The 27141-nt window shown below is 51.8% G+C and overlaps 1 protein-coding gene across 4 annotated transcripts; it reads right to left on the bottom strand.

Annotated features, from left to right (window-relative positions):
• Nucleotides 1-508: 508 nt before the first annotated feature.
• AGFG2 (ArfGAP with FG repeats 2) lies at nt 509-22897 on the bottom strand. Of its 4 annotated transcripts, none has more exons than XM_059155671.1 (13): nt 22475-22897; nt 13958-14051; nt 12974-13089; nt 11799-11952; nt 11016-11181; nt 10163-10288; nt 9454-9486; nt 4018-4222; nt 3762-3844; nt 3493-3576; nt 2413-2541; nt 1989-2074; nt 509-1698 (listed from the first exon to the last, which is right to left on the bottom strand). In XM_059155671.1, the coding sequence occupies exons 1-13, from the start codon at nt 22693-22695 to the stop codon at nt 1639-1641; spliced, it is 1557 nt and encodes a 518-aa protein (XP_059011654.1). In that variant the 5' UTR covers nt 22696-22897; the 3' UTR covers nt 509-1638. The 4 variants fall into 4 exon arrangements, with proteins under 4 accessions (XP_059011654.1, XP_059011657.1, XP_059011655.1 ...); XM_059155674.1 differs by having other exon boundaries at nt 22716-22896; XM_059155672.1 differs by having other exon boundaries at nt 4018-4138; nt 22475-22893.
• Nucleotides 22898-27141: the final 4244 nt, after the last annotated feature.

Here is a 27141-nt window from a genome sequence, read left to right as displayed (position 1 = left end):
AGAAATCTTTCTAGAGAAGTCTTCAAAGGAAATAAACCGCTAACACAGTCCCCACCTCTCCTTGCTGTTCTGCTGTTAAAGGTCACTGGGTGGAAAGACCCAGAGAATCCCAAGAATGAGCAGCTGAAGGGCCTAGAGAGTCCCTGGGCAATGCGGAAAAGGGAGGAAGGTCTCCTGGGAGCAAGGCTGAACGCTGGGCCTCTCCTCTGCCCCTGCCCCGTGAGGTGTTTAACCCACACTGGCTACCTTGTCCCCACACAAACAGCCTGGACACCGTGGCTGTTGACACAACACCCTTGGCTGAAAACAGTCTGGGGAGGGGCTGAGGATGTCCCCGCCCGGGGCCTGGGGGCGGCCCACTCCTGCACTCAGGCCCCAGCGTCTGCATCTTGCAGCTGGCACCCCTGCACCCCTGGCGGAGTACCCCCCGCCTAACATTGCTAACCCAGTCCGGCCAGAATACCTGTCCGGGGCCCGCAGCGCCAAAGTGAGACCCTGGGAGCCATTTCCCTTTTTTTTTTTTCAAATGCAGTTCTTTTCCAACATCGCCTGCCACAGCTTTGGCTCAGAGATTTGGGGGGTGGGGGAGGCACATGGGAAAAAGAAAGGGAAAAAAAAAAAAACCAAACCAGCCAATTGCACAAAGCCTTTCCCTGGAAAAGCCCAGGCTCTGGGGTGCTCAGGACTCGTGACTGCCCCCCACCCCCACCACCCTCTGGAGCTCTGGCTTTGCTGGTCGAGGCACAGATGGGGGTCCGTTCCGTTCCCCATGTGAGAGAGCTATCTGGGGGCAGAATGGCAGCCTGTGTCTATATATCTCTATGTGTGCGTGCGTGTGTGTGTATATATAATAGACTATATTAGAAAATTCTCTATGTATAAATATAAAACACCGGTATCCAAACATGACACCACAGCGAACTAAAGTGCTTGACAGGAGTTGGGCATGTCTAAGTAGTAGGCAAAACTATTATTCATCCTGAGTACCCAGGATGAGGGAGGTTGCCGGGGAAGCAAAACCATGGAGGGCCTCCTGGCCTGGTGGGGGTGGGGAGGGAAAGGGGGTGCTGGCCCAAGCCAGCCTTCTCAGCCTGTCTGATCACTGTCCCAGGTCAACCCCACACCTTGACCCAACTTTGCCCACTGTGCTTCTGTCCACAAGGAGACCAGCACTGGAAAGTCGGGAATGGGGGGCGGGAGGCTGGCTCCCACAGGAAGCTGGTCAGTCTGTGCCCACAGTTTCCTCCGCCCACACGGCTGGGAGTGAAGGGACCACTACGTATGCTGAGGGCAGGAGGTGAAGATTCCTGTCATCATGATTAGTAATTTGAGAAATCAAACGCCATCAGTCCTCTAGGCCAGGCTGTGCCTTCTCTCCTCCTGGGTCTCCTGCCTGGGTGAGGGCTGCGGAGAGGAGGGGAGAAGCCTTGGGGGCAGCTGACCTGGGAAGCTGCCCTTTTGTCTGCAAGCCCCAAGCGAAGCATGAGCACCTCCACCATCCCCAAGACTGCTTCCCTGGAAAACAAGGCCCATTCTGGTCTCAGACCCGCAGAAATGCCACAGGCAAATGGTCACCAGAGCTCCTGGGAGTAGAGGGGCCCCAGACGGCAGGGAAGAGCCCCCCCCCAGGCCACAGTGCTACAAGAATGGGTTGGTGGTTGGAGGTTTGGAGGCAAACGGGCTTGATGAGGATCCAGTCTGGAAAGAAACAACAACCACAAATTAGGGGATTAGGGGACAAGAGCTGGAGGCCAGAGAAAAGATGCGGTCCAGCATTCCTTTCTCCCCCAGAATTACCGCGCTGGGGGTTGTGGGAAAGTCAGGGGGCTGAGGCAAGCGGGGGGCAGGGGAGTGTGGGAGCCAACACCACCCACGGACTAACCCAGCACCCCCTGCGTGGTCAAGGCAGGGCTTCCAGCCCACACTGCCCTGTTCTCCTCAAAGGATTCTGTCCCCGACCCCCAGAGAGAGGCCATACCCGCACTCACCACGAAGGGGTTGGTGGAGGTCCCGGCTGGCTGGCTCAGTTGCCTCTGGCCCAACTTGGCTGGTCCTAAGTCGCTGAAGGAAGAGCCTGGAAAGCAGGGGCAGAAACTCAGCAGACGCAGCCCTACCCCTCATGCTGGGGCTGAGCACTCCACCCGCGGGCCTGCAGGCTGGGGACCGCCCCCCTCCCACAGTGGCCGCAGGAGCCTGGCCTTGCTGAAGTCTGCGAAGGAGGGTGTGGAGCAGAGTCAGAGGACACCAGGCCGGTCTGTGGCTTCTCTGGCCCCCCCTACCGGTCCAAAAGGGAACTAGCTCAGACGTCTGGCTCCCTGAGAGTCCTAATAGTCAGGGCCTCCCCCCTGCATCCCTGGGGGGGCTGGGGGTGTGCTGGGGATAAGAAAGGAGGGTCTAGTCTGAATCCCTTACCATTCTGCTGCTGAGTCACCGAGGTCTGTGCGGGGAACAGGGGTGGTGCGAAGGTGCTGACAAAGGCCCTGGTGGGTGGCCCTGTCTGGGGGAAGCCAGGCTCAGCGCTGTTCATCCCAAAGCTGGGCCCTGTGGACCGAGGACGCGAAGTTCAGGTGAAATTCTGGAACGCAGGCTGGAGAATGGTTCTTCCTGGATCTCTCCAAGACGGGGAACATGGGCTAGCGTGTGTCCCTAACCAGAGGTACCCAGTAAAAGTACCCGGAGCGAGCCACGGAAGCTTTTGGCTTTCGTGCCACCTAGCAAACCAGGCCTCTTCCTGCCCACAGTGGCTTGTGGCACGGAGGGCACTGCAGTGCCGTGCAGGGGCATGGCTTGGAACCAGGGTCAGCTGCTAGCTACCTATTAAACTGTGCCAACGAAAGCAAAGTATCAGCGTTCTATGGGCCTCAGTGGTCTCCTCTCTAAAAGCAGGCTGGACCCCTTTCCTAGGGCTGCCGGGAAAAGCCAGTAAGGGGTGTAAAGCTGTCAACAGTGGCGTTTGCCACGCCTGTCAGCAGCGCTGGCAGCCACCAGGCACACTTCCTGGCCTCAAGGTTTTTAAGAACAACAAAGGCAGGGGAGGAACAGAGAGCCAGGAGATCCCCAACACTCCAGGCCGATGACAGCAGGGACCAGGGGCAGGGCTGCAGGTAGGACACAGAAGGTGGGGGTTGGGGGGGCCACTGCTGAGGGGTGAGAAGGGAGAGTCCCTGCCACATCGGTCTGCAGAACCAGCTTGGGAAGCAGCAGTCTGTGTGTCGTGATTCTGAAATTCTCATTCTGGGACTTGAGTGGTCGTACTTTGCCCACTAGGCGGCCTGGAAATTCAGCCTGGTCTGGCCTGGTCAAGGGTGACAAGGGGGCTGATTTCAGGACCGAGGCTGCCGGCCACTCCTCCGAACAGTGGTGTGTGTGTGTGTGTGTGTGTGTGTGTGAGAGAGAGAGAGAGACAGACAGACAGACAGACAGAAGGGAAGAAGGAGAGAGGGATTTGCGCCCTGGAGAGAGTCAGGGCCAGGGCAGAGTCCGGAGACTTACCTGTGGCCAGGCCGTTGGGCTGGAATGGGTTGGTAGAAGGCGGCTGCGGGAGAGCAGCAGGTACTGTGAAAGGGTTGGTGAAGGCTGCTTAGGGCAGAAGGGGGTAGAGGTGGGAGAAAGAAAGAATTAATTTTTTCTCATCTGGTTAACATTCGGGAGACAGCATTCCTCTCGAGTTTCCTGGGTTTTCTCCCCTCCCCTCCCTGCAGAGTCCCCAGTTTCCTCTTGGCCTTGGATCTCCTCCCAGGGTCTTCACAGCCAAGACTCACCTCCAAAGGCAAGGCCAGTGCTGCCGCCTCCACCAGCTGTGGCCGACTGGAGCGTGGGGACCGGGCCGGCCACCCCGAAGATGCTGTGATGTGGGAAGAGAAGTCAGCACACAGGGCCCCGGGGCATCAAGGGGAGAGGCAGGGCAAGGGACCAGGAGATGGCAGACCCTTGTCCCAGCCCATGGGAGGAGCTCAGCAGGCCGGGAAAAGCAAGGCTCTGCGGCCCCAAGGCAGAGTCCCCGACCTCTGAACCCACCTGCTAGGGATACCTCCAGCCGATGGTCCGGGCGCCAGGAGGCCACTCATATCTGCAAGGCTGCTGGGCTGACTGGCCGGTGCCAGAGGAGAGGCCGCAAACCGAGTCACCTGGCTGCTCCCTGGGCGATCACAGGAAACAGAACAGGTCGTGCTGGGGTGAGGCAGGAGCGAAGGGGCAGGAGGCGAGATGGAGGTGGGGGGAGCTGGGGAGACGCGGCAAAGTGATGGCATGAGTGCACCCATTGAGAGAGTCCCCTGGATTGTCTGGTTCCGAGGGCCTTGAGTCCCGCCAAGAGTACTAGGTAACGGCCCTCGGCCCTCCTTCTCCCTAGCGCTCAAACCACCTTCAGGTCAGGTCCATGTCCCTCTGGCTGTAGGCTGACTTGCGGTTCCCTTTTTTCCCTCAAGACATGGAAATGTCTGTCCTTTCCTCAAATCAGCATTTATGGATAAATCCTAGGAAGGGGCAGGTAGAGGGGATGGGGGGGAGGAACTGTGAGGGGCAGAAAGCCCAGACGCTCAGGAGCCTCTCCTGGAAGGTGCGGCCCCGCGCCGGAGCCTGCACGGGCAGCTCAGCTCCCGCTCCCACTGGAGCTGTCCCCTCTCGGGAGGCCACCCTAAGCCAGGAGCTTAGCTCAGGGTTCCTCTACCTTCTCTGGTCATCACATTGCAAAAGAGAAATCCCCGAGGGCGAGCCCATGTGGGAAGCTTCCAAAACAGCCTGAGGAGCGAGTCCAAGACATCCCTGTCCTTTGGAGAAAGCCTTTGCCTCATCTCTATGATGGGGTCCGGTCCACCACTCTGGGCTGTTGTGAGGGCAAAATGAAGCTACGGATGGATAAGGCTTGACTTTTCTGAGTGCTGGAAGATTCATACCAAAGGCAAACACGCTTTGCATGGTGTCTGCCACACGTGTAATCCGAAGTCGTCTGCTGGAGGACAGCGTGAGAGGGAGAGCGAGGTAACCTGGACTCCAGTCTGGGCCCTACTCTGGCTCCTGCTGCGACCTGAGCAAACCACCTTACTCTCCTCAGCCTGTTTTTGCGGGCCCTCTCCTCGGAGGCCTGGAAGACCACCCGCCCCTAGGTTAAGTATTTTCGGCAAGTATTTGGAAATCTGTAACGCATGCACAATGGCGAGGTATCATCGTAACTTTTGATACAATAAACTGTCTCCGGGGTCAGAGAAACCAGGCAAGGTCTCAAAGGAAACACGATGGCTGGCTCAAACACAAGCGAACCAGAGCCTCTCCTGGACCCCCAGCTCCAGGCTTTCCATGTGCTCTGTCTCCACCTTGAACAGGAGCCCCCCCCCCACCTCCCGCCCCCCACGGTCCACCCCAGCCTTCGGGCTTTAACAGAACTGTGTCTTCAGGTGGGCCTCCTCTGAACTCTGATTGAATGAGCCTTGTTTTCCTCTCCTGACACCTTGTTCTTTGCCCTTGTGGCCACTGACATCTTTGTAGGGACGTGTTTTTGTTTCTGTATCAACTGCGTCCCCCTCTAGACCAGCTCTCCCTTGCCAGGAGTTTTCTCACGGATGTAAGTTACAAACGTGCAAAACAGGACACATGCAGGGTAATTAACGGCAGCGCCGACAGCGAAAGACTTCATCATTCGTTCTACGTATTCATCAACACAGGACGGATTAAATAAATTATAGTGTACACATAAGCAGGACTATTGTGCAGGCATAAAAAAACAATGAGGAAGCGCTTCGTGTACTGATGAAAAAAGATCTAGCCGTACTGTTCATTAAAACATAAATCAAGGTACAGAACGGCAGGTCTATTATGCCACCAAGCATGGGAAAAAAAAAAAAAAAGAGAGAGAGAGAGAGAGAAAGAAAATAGGATGATAAGAAAAGCGAGTGAGGCCACAGGCTCCTCTTCCCAGGGGCATGGCGGTGCGGAGGGGGTGAGACAGCAGCCCAGCCCGGTGGGGCTACAGAAGCTGCCTAAAGGAGGGTAACCTGAAGCCCATTTGTGGGGAAGGAAGCCTATTTGTGGGGAAGGGGGAATGTGGTGGCAGAGGTGGAGAGAATGCAGGGGGACTCAGATGAGAAAACTGGTGGGGAAAACCCTGTCGAGAGTAGGAAGGATGAGCAGGCAACCGTCAAAGGGCAGATTCTCCCCACCCCCTTCGAGGAGGGGCATAAGGGCAAGGAAAAGGTAAGACACAAAGCAAGGGAGGTGGCCAAGCCAGGCTGGTTCTCAAGCCTATGCTGCTCCCTGGCTCCCTCAAACTTTAGCCTGGCTTCCCCTAAGTTTGGGGGCTTTTCTGAAGACCCCAGAACTGTCATTTGAAGCTCCATGCTCTTCCTTCCCTAAAGGACAAGGCCAAAGCGCTTTGGTTTAAGGGGATCCTTCCAGTGCTAGGCATCTCCACTCGGACTTGGAGAAGCTGAGTCCAGCAGGGAAGGTAGGTGCCCACGGCCGGCCCTGCCTGCTCCGAGGTTCCAAGGTTGCTCGCCTTGGCCACCCTCCTTCTCAGTCCCTGGGCTTTCGACGGGAACCAGTGCAAGGCTACCACGCCACTGAGCACACTTGGTCTGCGTCCTCTCCAGGCCCCAGGCGGGCAGGAAGACTGGAAGCCAGCAGCCTGGTATTGAATCTTCTGATTCTCGGGGGCCCCTGGCCTTTCCTGGGCTATGACTGGGGGTATGTGGAATTTCTGAGTGAACACAGCTTCCTGTCCTTACTTAGGTTAGACTCTCCAGTCCTGCTCTGGGCCTTTGGGTCAGGAGCTCCCCAAGCTGGGGAGGTGCCGTTGTCCTGTCCGGCTGCTGCCAGGCTGTGTGTCTCCCGGCGGACACTAGGGGGCAGAGCCGGCCCTCGCGACGGCCAGGTGGATCCAGCACTTTCGGCTGGTTCTGGGGAACCTAGGAATGGAATACCTGCGCTGGCTCCTCTGCTTCCTCTACACTTCCAGCGCCTCATTCCCTGCGGCCGGATTGGTAGACATGCCTTCTAGCAGTTTCGGGGGAAACGGCAGTTTTAGAAACTTCCCCTCTCCAGACTCCCCCTCAGAAATATAAAAATACAACCAGGCTTGTCAGAAAAGACACCCACCTCTCACCCAAGTCTCCCTACTTCATCCCCAGTACTCCTTTATGGCGCACTCAAGAGAACCACCCTCATGATCACGGTGCGGTGGGAAGTGAATGGGAGCTGCCACTCATCCGACATTCGGGTCTGCCCAGGTCACCGGCCACGTTGAGCCGGTTTTGTCAACGGCAAAATGGAGATCTTTCCGTTCTCGTGGAGATAATATGGGGAAGCTCCTCACAGTGGCTCACAAGGGCTGGCTGGCTCTGGTGGGCTGCAGACCGGCTCTTTTAGAGATGACCAGACACTGGACAAAAGTTCACTCCAGTTTCAGCCCGAGAGGGCTCTGGATACCTTCCTTCTCTCCTTTAAAGGTTGGCCCTTTAGGCAACGGATTGGGACAGGCATGCATTTTTCTTTTCTTTCTTTCTTTCTTTTTTTTTTTTTAAAGATTATTTATTGGTGCACCTGAGTGGTTCAGTGGGTTAAAGCCTCTGCCTTCGGCTCAGGTCATGATCCCAGGACCCCACATCGGGCTCTCTGCTCAGTGGGGAGTCTGCTTCCCCTTCTCTCTCTGCCTGCCTCTCTGCCTACTTGTGATCTCTGTCTGTCTGTCAAATAAATAATAAAATAAATAAATAAAATCTAAAAAAAATTATTTATTTACTGAGAGAGCGAGTGAGCATGAGCAGGAGTAGGGGGAGGAGCAGAGGGAGAGGGAAAAGCAGGCTCCCCAGTGAGCAGGGAGCCCAACAGCCACCTGGGACTATAACCCCAAGGCAGGCGCTTAACCCACTGAGCCACCCAGATGCCCCAACAAGCATGCATTTCTGGCCAGACCAATTTATTACCACCTTGTACAGGCTGCTTCCTTTCGAGCTCTCATTCCAAGAACACTTCCCTCTTGCTACACTGAATACTCCTGTGCCAACTTACTTTCTTACTGGGAACATGCAGAAGGGCCAATTACCCCACACAGTACGGGCCATGGCTAGTCTTTAAAACTTCTGTGAATATAATGTGCGGAATTATCATCTGACCCTAATTTCTGTTTTTCCGTTGATTCGTCAGGTTGAAAACACTTTCATCTTTTTCTGGGTATTACTAGCTGCTTGTATCTGTTCCGTGTTATTCTATTCTTTATTATTTACATGAGGTTTGTTTTTTAAGATTTTATTTATTTGCCAGAGAGAGACACAGCAAGAGAGGGAACACAAGCAGGGGTAGTGGGAGAGGGAGAAGCAGGCTTCCCGCTGAGCAGGGAGCCCCATGTGGGGCTTGATCCCAGGACCCTGAGATCATGACCCCAGCCGAAGGCAGACACTTAACGACTGAGCCACCCAGGCCCCCCTATTTATAGTTTTAAAAAAACACATGATGGCTATTAGCTTTTTATCTGTTTTCCATATTGTAATTATCTTTTCCCTGTTTCACGCCTTCAAGGACAATGAAACATTATTATGGGACATCTTTTAGGACACCTTTTATCATTTAGAATGTGGCCTGAACAATTTCTACTCCTTTTTTTTTTTTTTTTTTGAAGATTTTATTTATTTATTTGACAGACAGAGATCACAAGTAGGCGGAGAGGCAGGCGGAGAGAGAGGAGGAAGCAGGCTCCCCGCTGAGCAGAGAGCCCAGCGTGGGGCTCGATCCCAGGACCCTGGGATCATGACCCGAGAGGAAGGCAGAGGCTTTAACCCACTGAGCCACCCAGGCACCCAACAATTTCTACTTCTTAGAAGTTTATGTGTTGTCTCTTGGTCTGTGGTCAGATTATAAAAGTGTTCTATGTTTGAAAATCCTGTCTTTTGATTACAAAGTTCTACTAAAATCCTGTCTTTTGATTACGAAGTTCTACTCCTATTTATTAGGTCAAACTTGTTCAAGTGTTAGTCAAATGGCCTACTTTCCTCCATATTTGTCTACCTACTTGATCTACTATTAATCTTGTGAGTCTGCCTCTCTGTTGCCGTGTTACATTTTCATTGTGTCTAAGAGTTTCTGCTTTCTGGCTTTCAAGGCTACCCTATCAGGTACTTTAAGTTGGTTAACATGAGGACTTCTTTGTGAATTTTAACTGCGATCAATATAAAATGTCCCTCCTTGCCCCATTCAAAAAAACGAAACTAGAATAAAAACAAAAGCACTCAGACAATTCGCGGTGCACAGTGGGAAGGTGGTGGGCAGAGCGAGAGAGTAGGGGAGTCTGGGCTTTGGGCCCAGCTCTGCCCCGCTGTGGGCTGTAGGACAGGGAACTGCCGAGCTGCTTCATGGGGAAGCTGGCCACCTTGGAAAGGTTCCTTCCAGACCTCAGAGCTCTCTGCTCAGAGCACCTGAGACAGGCTTCTAGCTTGGGTGGGCTGTGGGGTGGGAAGAAAAACTCACCAAAGCTGTAACTTCCAGTTAGCATCCGACTGGCTGGCAGTGGGGGTGGAGAGGGGGAAGGGTGGGTTGGGGGGAAGGGGAGAAAGAGAGAGCGTAAGTCACTGGCTTTCCCCAGACATCGGGTCTTTCCAGCACACCGGCTGCCCTCTTGTGTGTGCAGGATGGGCAACCGCAGAGGGCCGGCCCCAAGGCTATGAAGACCTGATGTCTGGGGGCTCGGGGAGGAACAGGTGCTTTACAGCAGCGGCCTTTAGGGCATTTTCTTTTGGGTGTGTGTGTGTGTGTTTCAATTGCTGCACAACACAACACTGAGTTTACAGGCTTCTGCTCTAACGGGGATGAGTGCGGACTTCTGGAGACTGTCTTGGACTCTGACCCAGCCCTCGCCCTTGGCGCAGGGTCCAGCACGGACCATCAGAGCACTCTAGAGGAAATCTCACGTACGCTCTTGGTTTTTCGAGTACTGGGGGTCTCTCCAGCTTGCCTGTCAGAGCTCTCCTATGCACACCCCCACAATTCCTGCGGCAACTGGGCTGCTGTCTTTCCGGGACAAAATGGAGCGGGAGCCCCTTTCCCTGCCAAGAAGTCTCTGCCCCCTCTGCTCAGCTCTCTAGGTCGGTGCAGATGCGAATGAAGGGCAATACATGAACGCAGTCGGAAGCAAGGAGGGGCGCGGAAGGGAACGGGAAGAGAGCAGGGCAGAGTCTACCTGTGGGTGCGGGCTGGGCCTGGAACGGGCCTTGGCTGCCAGGAGGAATGCTTCCAAACGCGGACGGACCGGCGCTACTGCCAAAGGCATTGAAGTTGGCAAAGCCTCCGTGGGAGGGTGTCTGGCCTATAGGTGGAGGGAACATAAAGTCCACATATATAAAATGAACATATAATTGATAAAATATGCACTAACTGGGAAGGCCAAAGGCCACTGATGGGACACTGCCTTTCCACAGGGTCCTGCTCAGGGAGAGATGGCAGGGGCCTGGGCAGAGGGCCAGAAGCCCGCTGGGGGAGAGGCGATGTCAGAGGCCTCCCAAGTTCACTCCCTACCATCTTCTGTCTTTATTCCATGAGGCATTCACATTTTTGTCAGGGGCTACTTTGGGCTAAATCATGTGGGGGAAAAAAGTTGGTTTTGGTGGGGGAAGGGGCTTGAAAGGCAAACGGAAAGCTAGATACCATTTTATTCAACCCTCTGTTGGCGGTTGCTGATCTCTGGGAAGAGGGCAGGGGAAATGGAACACAGGATAAGCTCCCTGCCCCCATTTTAATGGAAAAAAGACAGTAATAAACAGGTGATCCAGTGTTCTAAGAGGAGGCGCTAGAGTCCCCGACTGTCATGTTTTCTGGTCAAACTCACAGATATAATCCTGGCCACTCTCATCTGACCCTGGCCCTTCCAACCCTGATGCTTCAGAATTGTCAGCGGACTCATTTGTGGCACGGGAGCTAAGAGCCGGCGGGGGGCAGGGGGGTGTAGGGGGGAAACTTGGTCACCCTAAGGGCGTGAATGCCTTGTGTCAGGGGTAATACATTGTAGGAATGTTCTTTTCCCAGGTCCCACTTACCCCCGAAGGCTGGGAATGCAGCGAAAGCTGGTGCCACCTGGGGAGCAGCAAAGGGGTCTCCTCCTATATCGGCCAGCAGGTCAGTACTGGCTTTCTTGACCGAGGAGTGGGGAGGCGGCTGAGAGCTCCGGGGCTGGGACGTCCGAGGCTGAGACTGACTGACAGACTTGAGAGGAGAAGGCATGATGACATAGAGCACTTGGGAGTCCCAGACATGACCCGGCCCCTGCGTGGCTCTCTAGGCTGCCCCCAGATAGGCACGTGGAGAGAGAAGAGAGGGAGAAACTGCCCTCAACGGAGAGATTTCCTGGGCAGCAACTGCCTGAGCCCCTCACGTACCTAACCTGTCTTCTCAGCGCACCAGCTCCCAGAAGCAGACATTTCAGAGCCTATCAGTGACAGGAACACTGAGCTACACAGGGACATTGCCAAGAGTACCTCCTCCCCCCCAGGTCCCCAGCCCCGGAGCTGGGACTTCCTCCTCTTTCCCAGGGGCTTGAGGCATTGTCCCTGCCCCTCCGCGTTTCCTTGGAGCAATGGTCAAGTTTGAGGTTGATACTCTGACTTCCCTAGATAGCACTTCCTGTTGGGTTCTTTCTTCCTGAAGACAGGAGGCCAAGGTGAGTCCGAGACATAGGTAACAGCAGGGCGGAGAATTAACTCACATCTCCTCTACTGTCGTCTGCTAAGTCCGGAGCTGGGGCTGGATTTAGGAAACAGACATCCCTGTCTGCCGAATCCCTAGCTAGTGTTGGAGGGCGGAAGGTGGGTGTTGAGAGTTACCTGGCTAGAGGTGGAGGCAGCGGCGGATAGAGACGGCGCAGGCTCCCCCAGGAGAGTCCGCAGGGGCTTTCCTTCCGGGACGGAGCCCTGGATGGGGGTGGAGGCACTGCCTTTGGTATAAGCGGGCCCCTTGACTTGGTCTGGGGGGACATACCTTGGAGAAAGAACAGTCAGGCTGAGAGAAGAGGGTAACACCGTGTGCCATGCTCAAGTGTAGGCATCTGGGAAGCACAGGTGACAGCAGTCGAGTCCCCTGGCCTTTGCCCACTGATTTTCTTTTTCGAACTGAAGGGACTTTCGTAACTCAGCCAAGTTCTGCCCATCCTGAGGGTCCCTCTTTACTGTCGGATGCTCGTTCTTTTCTGCGGGAATGTTCACTTCGCTCTGACGTGGGCCGGGTTTTCTCTCCCCTTCTCCTTTCTCTTTCTGACATCAAACCATTTGGGTTTCAAGTAATAACCTGCCAGCAATGCTGCTGGACAGGTGATGCTATTTTCCAACTCCTTTCCAGTCCCACAGAAAGGTTCTGCCCCCTCCTATTCCAAGTGCTCACAGTCTATCCTGCCAGCTTTTGCTACGTCTGATAAAATCCCCTCCACTCCAGCATATGTATGTTCCACCCTGAAGGTATCTTCTTTGTCTGGAGGACACCCCCCAGCGGGGTCTCCAAAATGCTATTTTGTCCACGATGATCTCCTTGCTGTCTGCCTTCTCTTCTATGCCCTAGAGTTATCCCCCCAACATGCACACACCCCTGAGATCAAGCCACGGAAAGTGCCACTGGGGAGAGACAAGGCAGGGCAGGGCAGAGATGCTGTTCTTGTCACCAGGAGAACAGAACACACATAAACTGTGGATAAAACGCTGGGTTTTTAAAGCACAGGGCTCTAGGACATGTGCTGCCAGCTGCCTCTCTGCATATATGGGCCCAGCTGGGCTTTACCCTGCCCCATACTCCCTCAGGCCCAGCCCTTCTCCAAGCAATCTAATGTCTCTCCAAAAGAGAGGCATCGACTCTGCGAGGTTAGTGACTGGGAACAAGTTGTCCTTTAGGCAGCTTTATAATTTTGAAGTCTGGCCTTTGAGAAAAGCCCCAGTTCAAGTCTGGAAACTGGACCGTCCGACGAAGAATGTCGTGGGACACGGGTGTGTGCAGCAATGGCTCTCCTCCTTACCATCTCTTTTTCTCGTATTTTTCCTGGAGAAACTCCTTCACCTTCTGAGGGTCCCTGGAATCTGGTATTAAAGATGTCCGAGCATCAAAAAGGCCCAGCCAAATCTTCCTGCAAACCTACAGGCGTGGAATCAGGTAAGAGAGGCGTTCAGGCAGAAAGCATGGGATGGGGAGAGCCACCCCTACTTTATTCATCAATACGTTCTTTACTGAGCACAGACACAGCTGAGAGTCTGGGTGTATCTACAAAGCAGACACCATCTCTGTCTTCACAGAGCTGACCATCTAATGGGGAGGTCATGCCTTAGGTAAGGAAAAATAGATTTATAATTACATGTTATGACACAACTTAGAAAAGAGAGGGCCACGAGAATTATGGGGAACTAAATCTGGAGGGGGGTAGGGTCAGGGACAACTGTTAGAGCTGTGGCTTCTAGAACACCCCTCCAGAGCCTTCCCTGGTCGGCCCCCTCCAAGTAAGCCAATCACCTTCAAGCTAGGAGGACCGCCAACACCAAGGATGGTGTCTTCCCACCGCCAGCAGATGTAGCTGGGGAAGGGGTCTAACCCACATTCGAGGACACGTTTGGGCTTAATCCCAGGCTGCTGAGGGTCGGGTTGGTAGAGTTGGCTCCAGGAGATCTTACTCCAGGGGGCCGGCTCTGTCTACTCTGAATGTTCAGGAATGTGGAGCTCTAACTGTCCAGGGGCAGTCTTCCCTGTGAGTGCCCAGGAGTCACCCCCTACAGAGATTTTGCTCCTCCCCCGCCCCCCCCCCCCATTCCTCTAACAAGGGCCTAGACAAAGCACAATTTGTATAACCAAGATTCCACAGATATACAAATATACATAGACAAGATAAACTATACACTAAATAATAAAAGAAACTCGACCAAAAAAAGAAAGCTACAGTCTTGAGGCAAAGCGCCCCCTGGCCAGTAGGGCAACTATACAGCCAGCAGGCATTCCATCGGTGGTGGCTCACCTCGTTTCCACGGGATTGCAGGAATACCACTTCAGGCTCAGTGAAAGTTGTCATGGAGATGGACTTGACTCGATGAGGGGGGTTTAGGCCTCTCCTGTGGGAAAGAGACAGGAAGAGAGGCACAATGCAGTTAGCACTGCAGGTCTGTTTATGGGAGGAGAGGTGGGAAGAAAGGATAAAACAACACATGAATTAAGCTCAGAGAGATCCCTAATTCAAGGAAAGAAGGGAAGTGAGAATGTTTTGGAGGCTTTTAATGACAGTCAAGAATGTGTCATGTTCCCTGTCACTCTGGAGAGGAAGGCAGAGCCCGCCCACCCAGAAGGCTTCTCTTCTTTGCCTCAGTTCCGTGTTCAGCCTGCAGACTGGGGGGGGGGGGGTGGTGTACTTCCGGGAACTCAGAGATGAGCCCACTTCCCATTTCCTGTTTTACCACTGCAGGCGGGGGGGGGGGGTACTTCCGGGAACTCAGAGATGTGCCCACTTCCCATTTCCTGTTTTACACCTGCCTGCCCCTCCTCTTTGTCTCAACAGAAAGTGTGGTGGTAGGAGTGGAGAGGGCCCCTCTCTTTCAGGAAGAGATCTCTGGGAAAAGAGATAATCCAGGTTTTCTCAGCTCTGGATCTTTCTATGAAGCAGGAGGAAGTGAGCTTCAACCATGAATAGGAGATTGGCATGAATCAGGAACATGCATCCCATAGTGATGCTTTTGTGCCAGCTCTGTTGTGTTCTGTTAACTCTCTAAGAGTCTAGCTGTGCCCACAGAAGCCCTGTGGAGATTACAGTAGACAAGAAGGCTTCCTTGCCCCGACTCAACTGCCCTCTGGAGTGTTCTCACAAGGGAAACTTGGCGCTAGGCCAAGTCCCCCTTCCCTTTTCCCTTAAGTTTTACTCTGGTCTAGACCACCAGCACTTATCGGATGAAAACAGAGCTGGCCAAACCACAATGAGTAAACCAGCCCCTGGGACCAGCACGTGAATGAGCACAGGCACCGGCAGGAAAGACAGTTTCAGCTCATGTGGCTTTTCAGACTTAAACTCCCCTGGGGGGGAAAAATGAAAGGGCAAACCAAGATATGAAAATAAAAGGAACTCAGGAAGAGGGTCCTGGTTGATGCCATCAGGAAAGCAAAGAGAAAGGCAGAGACCACACAGTTTACCAAATGGAAACCGTAGAAAAAATTCAGGCTTACAGGTGCACGCACAAAATGAAGGTGTCCTTGCAAGTCTAGAAGAATGGCAGTGTTGTATAAGCCTACACCGAGGCAGTGGGGGGGTTGGGGGGGGGACAGGTGACACAGTCCAGGGCGAACAGTGAAGAGCAGTAGCCCCTTTTAATGATAAATTACGGATTGCAGGATTCTAATGAAGGACAGGACACTGAAGGCTGTAATTGAAGGCATTTTCAGCAATTCTGCTGCTAGACTTTTAAGTAAAGGGTCTCAAAATACTCCTTTAAAAGACAGTATCAAAGAGGTCTGATGCCCCAAGGAAAGATTAGAGCAGCGAAATCCAAAAGCAAGGCTTTGTAACTACATGTCAAACAATAGCTCTTAAATCTGATCGGCCCCGAAAACTCTTCTAAGCACATTTCAGAGATACTCCAGTTTTCTCTCCTAAAGCCTGTTTTACTCATGGCCTAGTTTTGTCTTGAAGTCCAGACAGCCTTTTATATTCTTTCACTAGCTCTTGGTCACCTTAATCCCTAAGCCCTTCCCTCTCAAAGGCCAAACGGTCCGAGTTTAGCCAGAGCAGACCTCTCTGTCCCTGTGATCCCAGGGATTCCAACCCTTCCCCTCCCACTAACAAATATATCCTTTGGCAAAATACAAGGTATTGTGGTAGGCACTTGGAGGAATACAACAGTTATCACTCTGTATCATACAGATAACTTATCATGTAGGACCTAGTCCTTGATTACTGGGTGCTGGCTTCCAGTGACCCTAGAAGCCTGGGCAAAGATACTTCTCGACCCAGTTGGGTGCCATTTAGGCATACACAGAGCCGGATCAGGGAGGATGTGGTACCAGGATGCTGCAGTCAGGGAAGGAAGAGAAATGGCCATGGGAAAAATAAAAGGTATTACGTTAACACTAGAAAAACAGATTCGGAGCCTATCACAAAAAGGTCATTGACATTTCCTGAAAGGAGAACCAGGAACTGTTAGCAAAGTGTAAACAGGGAGATGTGTTTCCTAGTAGGGGAGGGGGAGGGACTTGACCCATTCATCAGTCTGGAGGGGATGATTAGAACAACAGAACTTCCTATGGCTAAGCTTGGGCTGGATGGTTTCTTTTGGGGGGGGGGCGTAGATAGGATGAAGGGAAAGCAGAGAAAATAAGTGACTTAGGTGCTTTGGGCCAAATGAATCCGAGGGAACAGGATGTTTCCGTAGCACAGCACAAAAAAGCAGTGCTCTGACCTTGATGTCTGTAGACTGGATTATGTATAACTAGAGCCACAGTTTGGGGGCAGGGAGAATTCTCTACAAGGCAACATTCTGCAGCCCAGGAAGAGGACCTAGTTACATGGCCTATGAGTCAGAGCTTTTTGTTTCTGAATCAGAGAGAGGCCACTGCTGGCTGACAGGAACAAGTTAGACACAAGAGCCCCTCTCCTCCCAGAAGCTGAAATCGAATGGTTGAGGGGTATAGGGGCTCACTGGGGACATAGCAGGGGCATGCGAGGGGCCAGATCTGAGTCACTGGCCTGGACTCAAACAGAACCAATCTCCAAGCTGCCCCCAGTCTCCCGACATGACTCACAGCTTTCCGCCCAAAAGAAGTGAGAGCTAGAAGGAGACACTGCCCTTCGGGTATCACAGCAAATCCATTCTGTTATTTCTGACCAGGTGGTGCTGGGGAAACACAGAGATAAATTTATTTGCCCAGAATAGGGCAAGTGTTTCCAACGGAAAGCAAGTACGTTACTAGGACTCGAGCCTTGGCCCCATTCAGGAGGCCTTCCGCTTTGGTTTCACAGGGCACCTGACTGGCATTCCCACTTTGAAGTGCCCTGAATTACTGGCAGCCAAGGGACCTGCAGGGACCCTAAAGCCCGCCCAGGGCTCTCTCCTTGCCTTTCTCTTCCTTTCCTTTGATGCTAGCAAGCGTAGGACTATTCCTACAAATCCCACACCTTTTGTTTTCCTGTGGTTGTTACCCTTACCACGGCCTGTATTTCGCTTCTGTCTTGCTTGGTGAAAGTCTCAGACCTGCTCAGCAGCTCAGATAAGAATTTCTGTCAGGTCAAACAATGGAAAAAAACAGTTCTACCGGGCACCCAAGTTCTTTCCTTTGTGCCAAACTTGGATCTGGGAATTCCTGACTTCTGAATCTTTTGTGTGCAGGTTCATACCCCCACCCCGGGGGGGTTCTTTGCTCCTGGGATTCCAGTCCTCTGTCTCTGAGCAGGGATCTTATCTTGGATCCAAACATCACCAAAGAGAGTCCCTATTAGAGACTCTTACTAGTCCCTAATAGGGGAGCTCCCCACTTACCCTGCTGCAGGCTCAATTTCACTACTTTTAGGGAACTTCTTCCTAACCAAAAATCCCCGCTTCAACTCATTTCCTGTAGTTCTTCCTTAGTGACAGTGATGAACTGTTGTCCTCTGCCCTCCTCTTCAGGCTCATTCTTGGTTTCTTTGACATTCTTCCCCCTTCTTCTCATCTCTTTGGATGAAAGGTGAAGTGGGAGGCGACGGAGGGCCTGGACTCACACCGGGGCCAGGGACACGTCTGCCTCTCTCACCCAGACGGATGGAAAAGTACTGAATTATTGAGCAACACACTATGCCTTTTCCTCCATGGAGATAAAAGAGCTTCAACGAGGAACGACTACCAGCAAAGCCAGATGGGGAAACTAAGGCACCTGGAAGTTAGGGACCTGTCACAAAGAAAGAGCTGTCAAGCACCTCTCCTAGGCACGCAGCCCAGAGCTCTGTCCACCCAAATCCTGACTTAATCCCACTACTGGAATAAAGTTGTGCAGAAGTAGAGGAGACCAGTATCTATTACTGAGTCCTGAAGGACTATGGATTAAAGATGGACCTATGGGGTGCCTGGGTGGCTCAGTGGGTTGAGCCTCTGCCTTCGGCTCGGGTCATGATCTTGGGATCCTGGGATCGAACCCTGCAACGGACTCTCTGCTCGGTGGGGAGCCTGCTTCCCTGCCACCCTCCCCTGTCTACTTGTGATCTGTCAAATAAATAAATAAAAACCTTAAAAAAAAAATGGACCCAAACAGCCAGGTTAGGGAAGCATGCCACAGACTTTGCTGAAAAAAACTGGGCGTCAAACACAGTGCCCATTCCTGATGTTAATGACATTTCAGGCCCTATCTATTTTTTACTAAAGAAACATGGTCTATCCATTGAGGCAGGTGGGAAAACCAGAACAAGAAAAAAAAAAAAAAAAACCAAACCACTGAAAGCACTGTTTTGGCAAAAGTACTTTTTAGCAGCAATCTGTACCCTGTCCTAGCTGTGCTCTCTACTAGAAGAGTCAGACACAACAAAACACATAGGCAGATGTGTATGTTGGGGAAATGAAAAGGACCTATATCCAGGTTAAGGAAACTAGGTATTGGACGAAAACCAAATGAATAAAACTAGGTCAAATTTGGGACCTACAATTGTGGCAGCATGAATGTAAATTTAGAAACAGCCCAAACTAGCAGCTTCTCTCTCAATCCCTCACACCAACGCTGTGGTTTTCTGCTAGAGCTGAGAAAATATTTCTCATGAAAAAAGAAAATGAGAATGAGCTCTCACATGTAGTGATGAAGCCATAGTTATAGCCACCCACCAGTATTAAAATCGAAAATCTTCTGCAGATCTTGGGAAATTCAACTTCGGCTACAACAGTCAACTCTGCCACATCAGTCCGTGCAGCCAGCTGGGAGCTCTGGTAATAGTGCTCACTGCCCCCAGAACGCTCCACTCCCCCAAGAGGCGGACATACTTGTAACATCCTCGGCAGAAAGCTGGCTTTCAAAATAAAGCCAGTCTCGTTGTCTTCTTTCTCTGGCTATGGTGCTGAATGTTGTACTTGAATTCTTGCCCCCCTTAATACCCTCGTCTTTTTTTTTTTTTTTTTTTAGGAGATTGTATCTTTTTTTTTTTTTTTTAAAAGATTTTATTTACTTATTAGACAGAGATCACAAGTAGGCAGAGCAGGAAGGCAGAGGGAGAGAGTGGAGGAAGCAGGCTCCCCGCCGAGCAGAGAGTCTGATGCGGGGCTCGATCCCAGGACCCCGAGATCGTGACCTGAGCTGAAGGCAGAGACTTTAACCCACTGAGCCACCCAGGTGCCCCCCCGCTTTTTAAAGGTTTTATTTATTTGAGAGAGAGGGAGCACACAAGCAAGGGGATTAACAGAGGGAGAGGGAGAGGGAAGGCACCCCGCTGAGCAGGGAGCCCAACTCGGGGCTCGATCCCAGCACCCTGGGATCATGACCTGAGCCAAAGGCAGAGGCTTAACCAACTGAGCCACCCAGACGCCCCAAAACCCTCGTCCTTTAAACAAAGAATATTTCTTCTCTCTCTGTCGTCATACCTCAACGTGAGCTCCCATCACTCTCTAGCCCATGCTGAGCTTTACCTCACAGCACTTATTACCACCTGTAATTATATATTTAATGATTGACTTAAAGCCCATGGCTTCCACTACGGTGTAAGCTACATGAAGATGGGTACAGTTCTGTGCACTGCCATATCTCCGGTGCCTAAGACCGTTATCTGGAGCTTAATAGACACTCGGACACTCAATAAATGTATGTTGACAGATTGACTGAATCAGTGAGCAGCCTCTTGGGGCCTACCATGATATTCACTTCCCAGCACTGAGAAATCCTCATCTGCGGGCAATCAACCATGTGGGTTTAAGATATTAATTGGTCTATGTGTCCCCACGGAGCCAGGCCCCTCCACGGCCTGCTAGACTGTGCCTGCTTCCTCTTGACTCTGCGCCCAGCGATAAGCACTTCCACCTTCTGTTCACGGCCCACCCGCCAGCTCCCAGCCTTGCCCAAGGTGCATCAGAGGGCACAGGCAGTACTTTGTGAAGACCCTTTCTTTATAAGGTTCCTTTGCCTTGCCCTACTTAGCTCATGCTAATTAGAACTTCAATTAGCACAGGAGAAGTACCATCAAGAACTTAGGCACAGTCAGGAAAACTACAGCTGGCTTCTAGAATTTCCTCTTTCTCTCCTTATGATGTCAACATGCCCTTTAGTTTCAGCTTCATTTATTGGCCCGGCCTTTTGATTTTTCACTAAAGACCAAAAACAATGAACACAGGGAAAGGTGGTCATGTTCTGCAAAATGTGCCCTGATATTTAAGGAGTTAACTGTTCTAGCAAAAGAACAGGTTTTTAATGTGTGCCAGATCCCCTGACCCTCCTTCTGTACTGATTGAGGGATATTCATTATAGAAAGGAAATGTTATATATGGGATACTTTAAACCAAGATCTATAAAATACATATATATATATATATATATATTTTTTTTTTAAAGATTTTACTTATTTATTCGACAGAGAGAGATCACAGGTAGGCAGAGAGGCAGGCTGAGAGAGAGGAGGAAGCAGGCTCCCCGCGGAGCAGAGTCCGATGCGATGTGGGGCTCAATCCCAGGACCCTGAGATCATGACCTGAGCTGAAGGCAGAGACTTAACCCACTGAGCCACCTAGGCACCCAAGATCATAAAATATTGAAAATAGTGTCAGCCCTCCCATTTAGTCGGTGCTTTATCTTTTGTGCCATGCAGCAAACCATGGGGATGGATTAATACTGTTTCCAAACATTTCCTTCCTAGGACTCAGACTCTGATATGCCATCAGTTTTATCCCCCTGCTCCCAGACTCTATAATCAGATTTTCCTCTTCGTAACAGGATCTTTGGGAATCTGTTCTTTTTCTTTCTGCTATAAATAGTCCTAAACTTCGCTCCTTCTCTCCTCAGAATACTTGTCCCAGTCTCAGTTCTATCCTTTTGGCTTCATTTAAGTCTCTACCTTTTGACAGGACCCTGGATCATGACCCAGGACCCTGAGATCATGACCTGAGCTGAAGGCAGAGACTTCCTGTTTGGGTTCTAATCATTGTCCTAAGAGCCCTACTAGCGTTTACTTAGACCCAAAGTCGTTAACACACAAGTGAGGTTGCTCAGAACACAGAAGTTTGGCAAAGGAGGTAAAAATCCCAGATAGAGAGAGAGAGAGAGAATCCTACACGGTATCTGAGGAGAGCTGGATCTTCATTTCTGGTCTGCCGTGATCAGAACTAATATCCAATAACAAATGCTGAAAACAGCAACCCCCATATGGCCCTGGATAAATCAGTAAACCTCTCTTTGCTTCTGTTCTCCCATCTGTCATGCAAGAACAATACTGCTCCCTCCCTGGCTCCTAAAGGTGTAAGAAGAAACAAGGAAAGCCCCCCCCCCTTGTTAAATACAAAACGGACACACCAATATATTAAAGCAATACTGAACAAGTCAGAATGAATCTCCTGATGGACTTGGATAGAATTGAGATACCGGGTTGGTATCAAATGTTAATCGCCATCTAACTAACTAATTTCCTATGCGGGGGTGGGGGGTGGGGGGGTGGGGAGAACCTTACTCTGTAACCAGAAATCTGGCCTGGAACTGTGTGGCTCTAAATGAGCTGGGGCATGACCAAATACAGTGCCGGTGCCAAGTGTAGCATTGCAGATTATACAACAAAACTCCCCCAAATCTGGAAAGAGCTGCCAGATGCTACTGCCAGGATCAAGCCATGGCAACAAGAAGCTTAAAGGTGTAAACTATTACACTTAAGGATGGCTCATCCAGATCCCCACACGTTTGGAAAAGTTAAGCTAACAGGGTAAACGCATCCGCTCTCATCGCTGGAGACCTGCACTCCAGAGCCCTGCACCATTAGGACCTGCCCCTGGACGCCGGAACGGGGCTCCTTACCGGTCACTATCTCTAGGCTGTCAGCCCGGGTTAACCTACCTATTTAAAAGGGGTTTCTCCATCTCACACTCCAGGATGGGCACAAGCCGGAAGGAAGAAAAGGACGCCTCCCTCCAGAGCCCAGCTTATTCTCCCCCTTCCTATTCGCCCCTCACCACCTCCAGAGAGTTCCCATTCAAGGTGTGTGTCATTCTCTGGCCCTTTAACCACCCCCCACCCCCGCCCCTATTCCCTTGAACTCTCCCCCCACTTTCGGTTCGGTTCGGTCCCCCCCACCCCTCCGGGAGTTTCTCGCTTCTTGTCCGGTGCCCTTCCTTTCCCCTGCAGCGCGACTCCAATCGTGTCTTGTCTCCCCTGCCTAGGTCCCTTCCCCATGACAGCTCTCTGCAGCCGACGACCCTCTCCGCGCATCAGGAGCGTCCCCAGGCCTCCCCGCCGCCCGGACCTCGGCTCTGTCGCTTCGCCCCGGATCCATGCTGTCCCCAACGCCGACAACACTCCGCAGCCCCTTCCCCCCACCCCCACCCCGCCTACCCGGCGCCAGTCCACTCACAGGAGGCCAGAGCAGGTGGTGCAGACGAAGCTGCCCACGGTGATATCCACGTAGGTGACGCCGCGCTGGGCGCACTCGAAGCAGTGGCGGTTCCCCGCCTGGCTGCAGCCGCCCAGCTCCCGCACCCGGCGACACCACACCTCCGAGGCCGCCTCCGCCTCCGCCTTTCCCCCGCTGACCCCGCCACCCGGGCCTGGACCCTTCTTCGCCGCCATCACCATGGTTGCCCGCTGCCTCGGACCTCCTCCACGCAAGTCCGCAATCGTCCCTTCAACCACAGCCGTCTTCCCGCCTCCTCTGCCTCCTCCGCACAACCGGCTCCCCTGACAGAAGCTAGGGAGCCGGAGACGTACGCGAGAGACTCCTCAACCCCTTGCCTTGCCTATCCTGCACGCTGATTGGTTAGTCTCCTCCCACCTCCTCACTCTGATTGGCTCGACACTGGACGGCCTTGGGTTGCCGGAGCCCCCCAACGCCACGCCCCACCGCCTTCACCCTCAGGCCTCTCCCGTTGGCCCGCAGAGACACTGCCGCGAGAGCCGCGCGTGCCCTCTCCCTGTCCCCGCCCCCTCTCGCCACTGCCTCCACGGCGGCCCGCCTCCCAGATTCGATTGGTGAATCCTCGGAACACGGGCTCCGACGCTAGCTCTGATTGGCTGGCGAGGCTGCAAAGTTAGCGCGCGAGAAAGAGTAGGTGTCTCGCGCGTGCGCAGCCCTGGTCCTCCTGAATGGTGGCGCTGATTCCCGCCAAATTTCAAAGGCCCAGTCACCACTAGACGGTGCGGAGAGGTACGAAAAGCAGAAAAGTGGTCATGGAAGGGACCAAAGGGAGTAGGAAAAGAAGGGAGCCCTCAGAGGAAGGGAGAGACGGGCGGGAGTGCTTTAAAACGCACTTTCATTTTACGGCTACGCTATGCCACGGGAAATCTCATTTTACGGAGAGTTTGGGTTATACAACTCGAGTTAGGTCACATGACCCGAGTTAGGTCACATGACCGGTACGTGGCCTGGCCAGGATGCTGATGTGGGTCGTCGTCTGACTCTAGAAACCCTGCTTTTAACCACCACGCCATCCGTGGAACGGTGTTTGACAGACACGTATGGGTTTCAGGCGCTGTTCTAGAGAGTGGAAGTCCAGCAGCAAACCAAACAATCAAAATTCCTGTCCTCATGGAGCTTACCGGCTAGGATGGGGAGGCAGACGGTAATGATAAATCCTACGCAGAGAATTAAAATAAGGTATTTTTTAAAAAGATTATTTTATTTATTTATTTGACAGAGATCACAAGTAGGCAGAGAGGCAGGCAGAGAGAGAGAGGGAAGCAGTCTCCCCGCCGAGCAGAGAGTCCGATGTGGGGCTCAATCCCGGGACCCTGGGATCGTGACCCGAGCTGAAGGCAGAGGCTTTAACCCACTGAGCCACCCAGGCGCCTCTAAAATAAGGTTTTGTAAAGGAGGGTGCCTTGTTGGGTATTTTAGATTGGTCAGGGTAACCCTCTCTATTGATGTCTCTCAGTGATATTTAAGGTGAGACCCGAGCAACTAAGAGGAGTCAGCCATGAGAAGATCCGAGGGGGAGCAATCCAAACGGAGGGAAAAGCAACTACAAAGTCCCTAGAGCATGAAGAAACTGGGTGTTTTGAAGCTGCCAAAAAGAAAGCCAGCGTGACTGGGGCATGGTGAGTGAGGGGAGAATAGAGGGGATTGTACTGGAGTGGGAACCGATTGTGCAGAACCTTCCAGGCTTTCGTAAGGAGTTTGGGTTTTCTTCCAAGTATGTTGGGAAGTTGTATCAGTTAGAATTACGTCCTCCTATGACAGAAAACTTCCAGTAATTAGGGCTTAAACAAAATGAAGCTTATTTCTCTCTCGTGTAAAAATCTCCGTAGGCGTTTCAGGGCTGGTGCATTTCCCGACTACAGCAGGGTCCCAGGCTCCTTCTATCTTGTTGCTCATAGGACATTACCTTTGCTCCCAAGTTCACCTTGTGATCTATTCCAGCTTCAACCATTATGCCTGTTACAGCAGCAGGAGGAGCCTGCCTTTTTTTTTTTTTTTTTTAAGATTTTATTTATTTATTTGACAGAGAGAGAGACCACAAATAGAGGCAGGCAGAGAGAGAGGGGGAAGCAGGCTCCCGGCTGAGCAGAGAGCCCAATGCGGGGCTCGATCCCAGGACCTTGAGATTGTGACCTGAGCCGAAGGCAGAGGCTCAACCCACTGAGCCACCCAGGCGCCCCAAGCCTGCTCTTTTTAAAGACATGCCAGGAGACTGCACTACTCTCTCTGGTCAGAACTCAGTCACATGACCACACCTAAGAGCAAGGAGGGACTCTGGAAAATGTGTTCTTTATTTTGGGCTTCCGTATGCTCACCTGAACTTAAGAGGTTCTGTCATTGAGGCAGAAGGAAAGAAAGGGCCCAAGGGTAAAACTACAGTGTCTGGCACAGCAGTCATGGAAGGATTGTAGCAGGGGCAAGGCATGATCCGATTTTCAGTTCTAAAATCATGCTCACTGGAGGGGAAATGGTTATAGGTGGTGAAGATTGGAACTAGGGCAACCAAAAAGTGAGTTCCGCAGTCTAGGTGGAAGGTGATGGCGGCATAGACCAGGGTGTTAGGAGTGGGTTGAAGAGAGATGGATTGATTCAAGGAATGTTTTGGAGGTAAAGTGCATGGGATTTGTTAATGGATTACATGAGGTGACGAGGAAGACAAGTCACTGGCAACCTTGCAAGAGAAGATTGTCCAGCGGAACTCTCCATGATCGTGGTCATGCTCTGTCGCTGACTGTCCAATGTGGTAGCTCTCAAGCCCTTGAAATGTGGCTAGTAAAACTGCAAACCTGGGATGTTAATTTAAATTAAATTAAATTTTAATTAATTTAAATTTAAATAGCCACATGCGGTTGAGGACTATCATAGTGGACAAAAGCAGCTCTGGATTTTTGTGTTGAGCAACAGGGTGGCTTATAGGGCCATTTCTTGAAGAAAGGGAGACTGTAGCAGGAGCAGCTCAGTGGATGCTGAGAGCCAGAAATCAGTAGTTTTGCTTTGGACGTGTTGATTTGAGATCCTTATGAGGCCTCCAAAGGGCTGATCAAGGAGCCAGGTGGATGTGTAATCTGGATTTGCAGGCGAGGCTAGAGCTGGACATGTCGGTTTAGGAGTCATCAATAGGTAGGAGTTATTTAAAGCTATGGGACAGGTTGAGGTTGCTTAGGTACAGCACGTAGACAGAAGAGGGCCCAGAACTAAGCCCCGGGAACCCACACCTGTACTTTGTTCCACCTCTCCAGCTACAGAGTGTCTCTAAAAGGAGGCAACATCAAGTCACATCCAGATAAGACAGATGTGACATCTCAGGCCACTTTAAACATTCTTTCTAAGTTTCAGAGTTCACTACTTCAACATGCTGCCCATTCTTCCTATATTCTCTGTAGCCAAGTGTTGGTTCTTACTATTCTTTTTTTTCTAAAGATTTTATTTATTTATTCAACAGAGAGAGAGAGAGATCACAAATAGGCAGAGAGGCAGGCAGAGAGAGGGGAAGCAGGCTCCCCGCTGTGCAGAGAGCAGGATGAGGGGCTCCATCTCAGGACCTTGAGATCATGACCTGAGCGGAAGGCAGAGGCTTAACCCACTAAGCCACCCAGGCGCCTTATTCTTACTATTCTAAAACCTCGAACAAACTGGTAGACTTAGCTCCCTCCAAACCCCGATGTATACAATAGTGGGGGAGGAAAATTAGTATATTTATGTGGATTGTGATGGTTTTCTGTTAATTTGTGCCTCTGGGTGTGGTGGTTCAAGGAGGCAACCACCACCCTCCCAGGCCCTATCAGGGAGTAACAACCCTACTTCCCCTTCATAATCAGGGGAGCAGGCTAGCACAGGAACACCCTTTCCTGCCATTGCCCTAGTGGGAGGAGGAGTCCCAAATGACCAGGGAACCCTAATTGGGTTCCTCAATGACAACACCTCACCCTAGACCATTATGTCTACAGAGCATGAGTGACTTGGGGGATGGGAAGCAAATATTTTTAGAGAGAAAAGTAATAGAGCGGTCACCCTGCACCCCCCAGCCCTCCACTGCAGCCCTAGGCTTCTGGACCTCTGTATTGGCCGAGAGAGAACTGACACTGCATTTTGGCGAGAGTTTGAGATCACATATCACTTTCTACAAGAATGCGTCCCAGCCTTACAGGTGCGGTCTCTTGGATACTGCTAGATCTGTTTTCAGAACACCATTTCATTGTTCTAGAAGGCCAGCTGCTTCTGGTGCATGGGAAATACGATAATGGCCCATGGCTTGCCAACTGTCTCATTTCTTTTTCCCGGGAAGTGAATTTCTTGGTTGGAGACAATTTTATCCAGACACTCTGTTGTTACGCAAAGTCAGTAGTTCCAAGAATGGTAAAGTAGAGGCATAACCAGCAGGGAAAGCAAACCCAAAGACAGAATAAGTGTTTCTTCCAGAGTGCATAATTCACCATACCCTCTGTGACACAGGGGACCTGACAGAGCTGACCTGCCACGGGATTCCTGACAGGTCCCCAAGAAGCCTGTTGCTCTGTTAGGACTTTAGGACTGTATCCAGCTCCCTCCTGAATTCAGTTACTGTTTACAATACTTTATTTTTTCAGTTCATTTTCTTCGTTTTCCTA

This window comes from Mustela lutreola, chromosome 17 (genome assembly GCF_030435805.1).
Source record: "Mustela lutreola isolate mMusLut2 chromosome 17, mMusLut2.pri, whole genome shotgun sequence".
NCBI lineage: Eukaryota > Metazoa > Chordata > Mammalia > Carnivora > Mustelidae > Mustela > Mustela lutreola.
The sequence above is the reverse complement of the archived record's forward strand: the minus strand, read 5'-3'. Positions and strand labels throughout refer to the sequence as shown.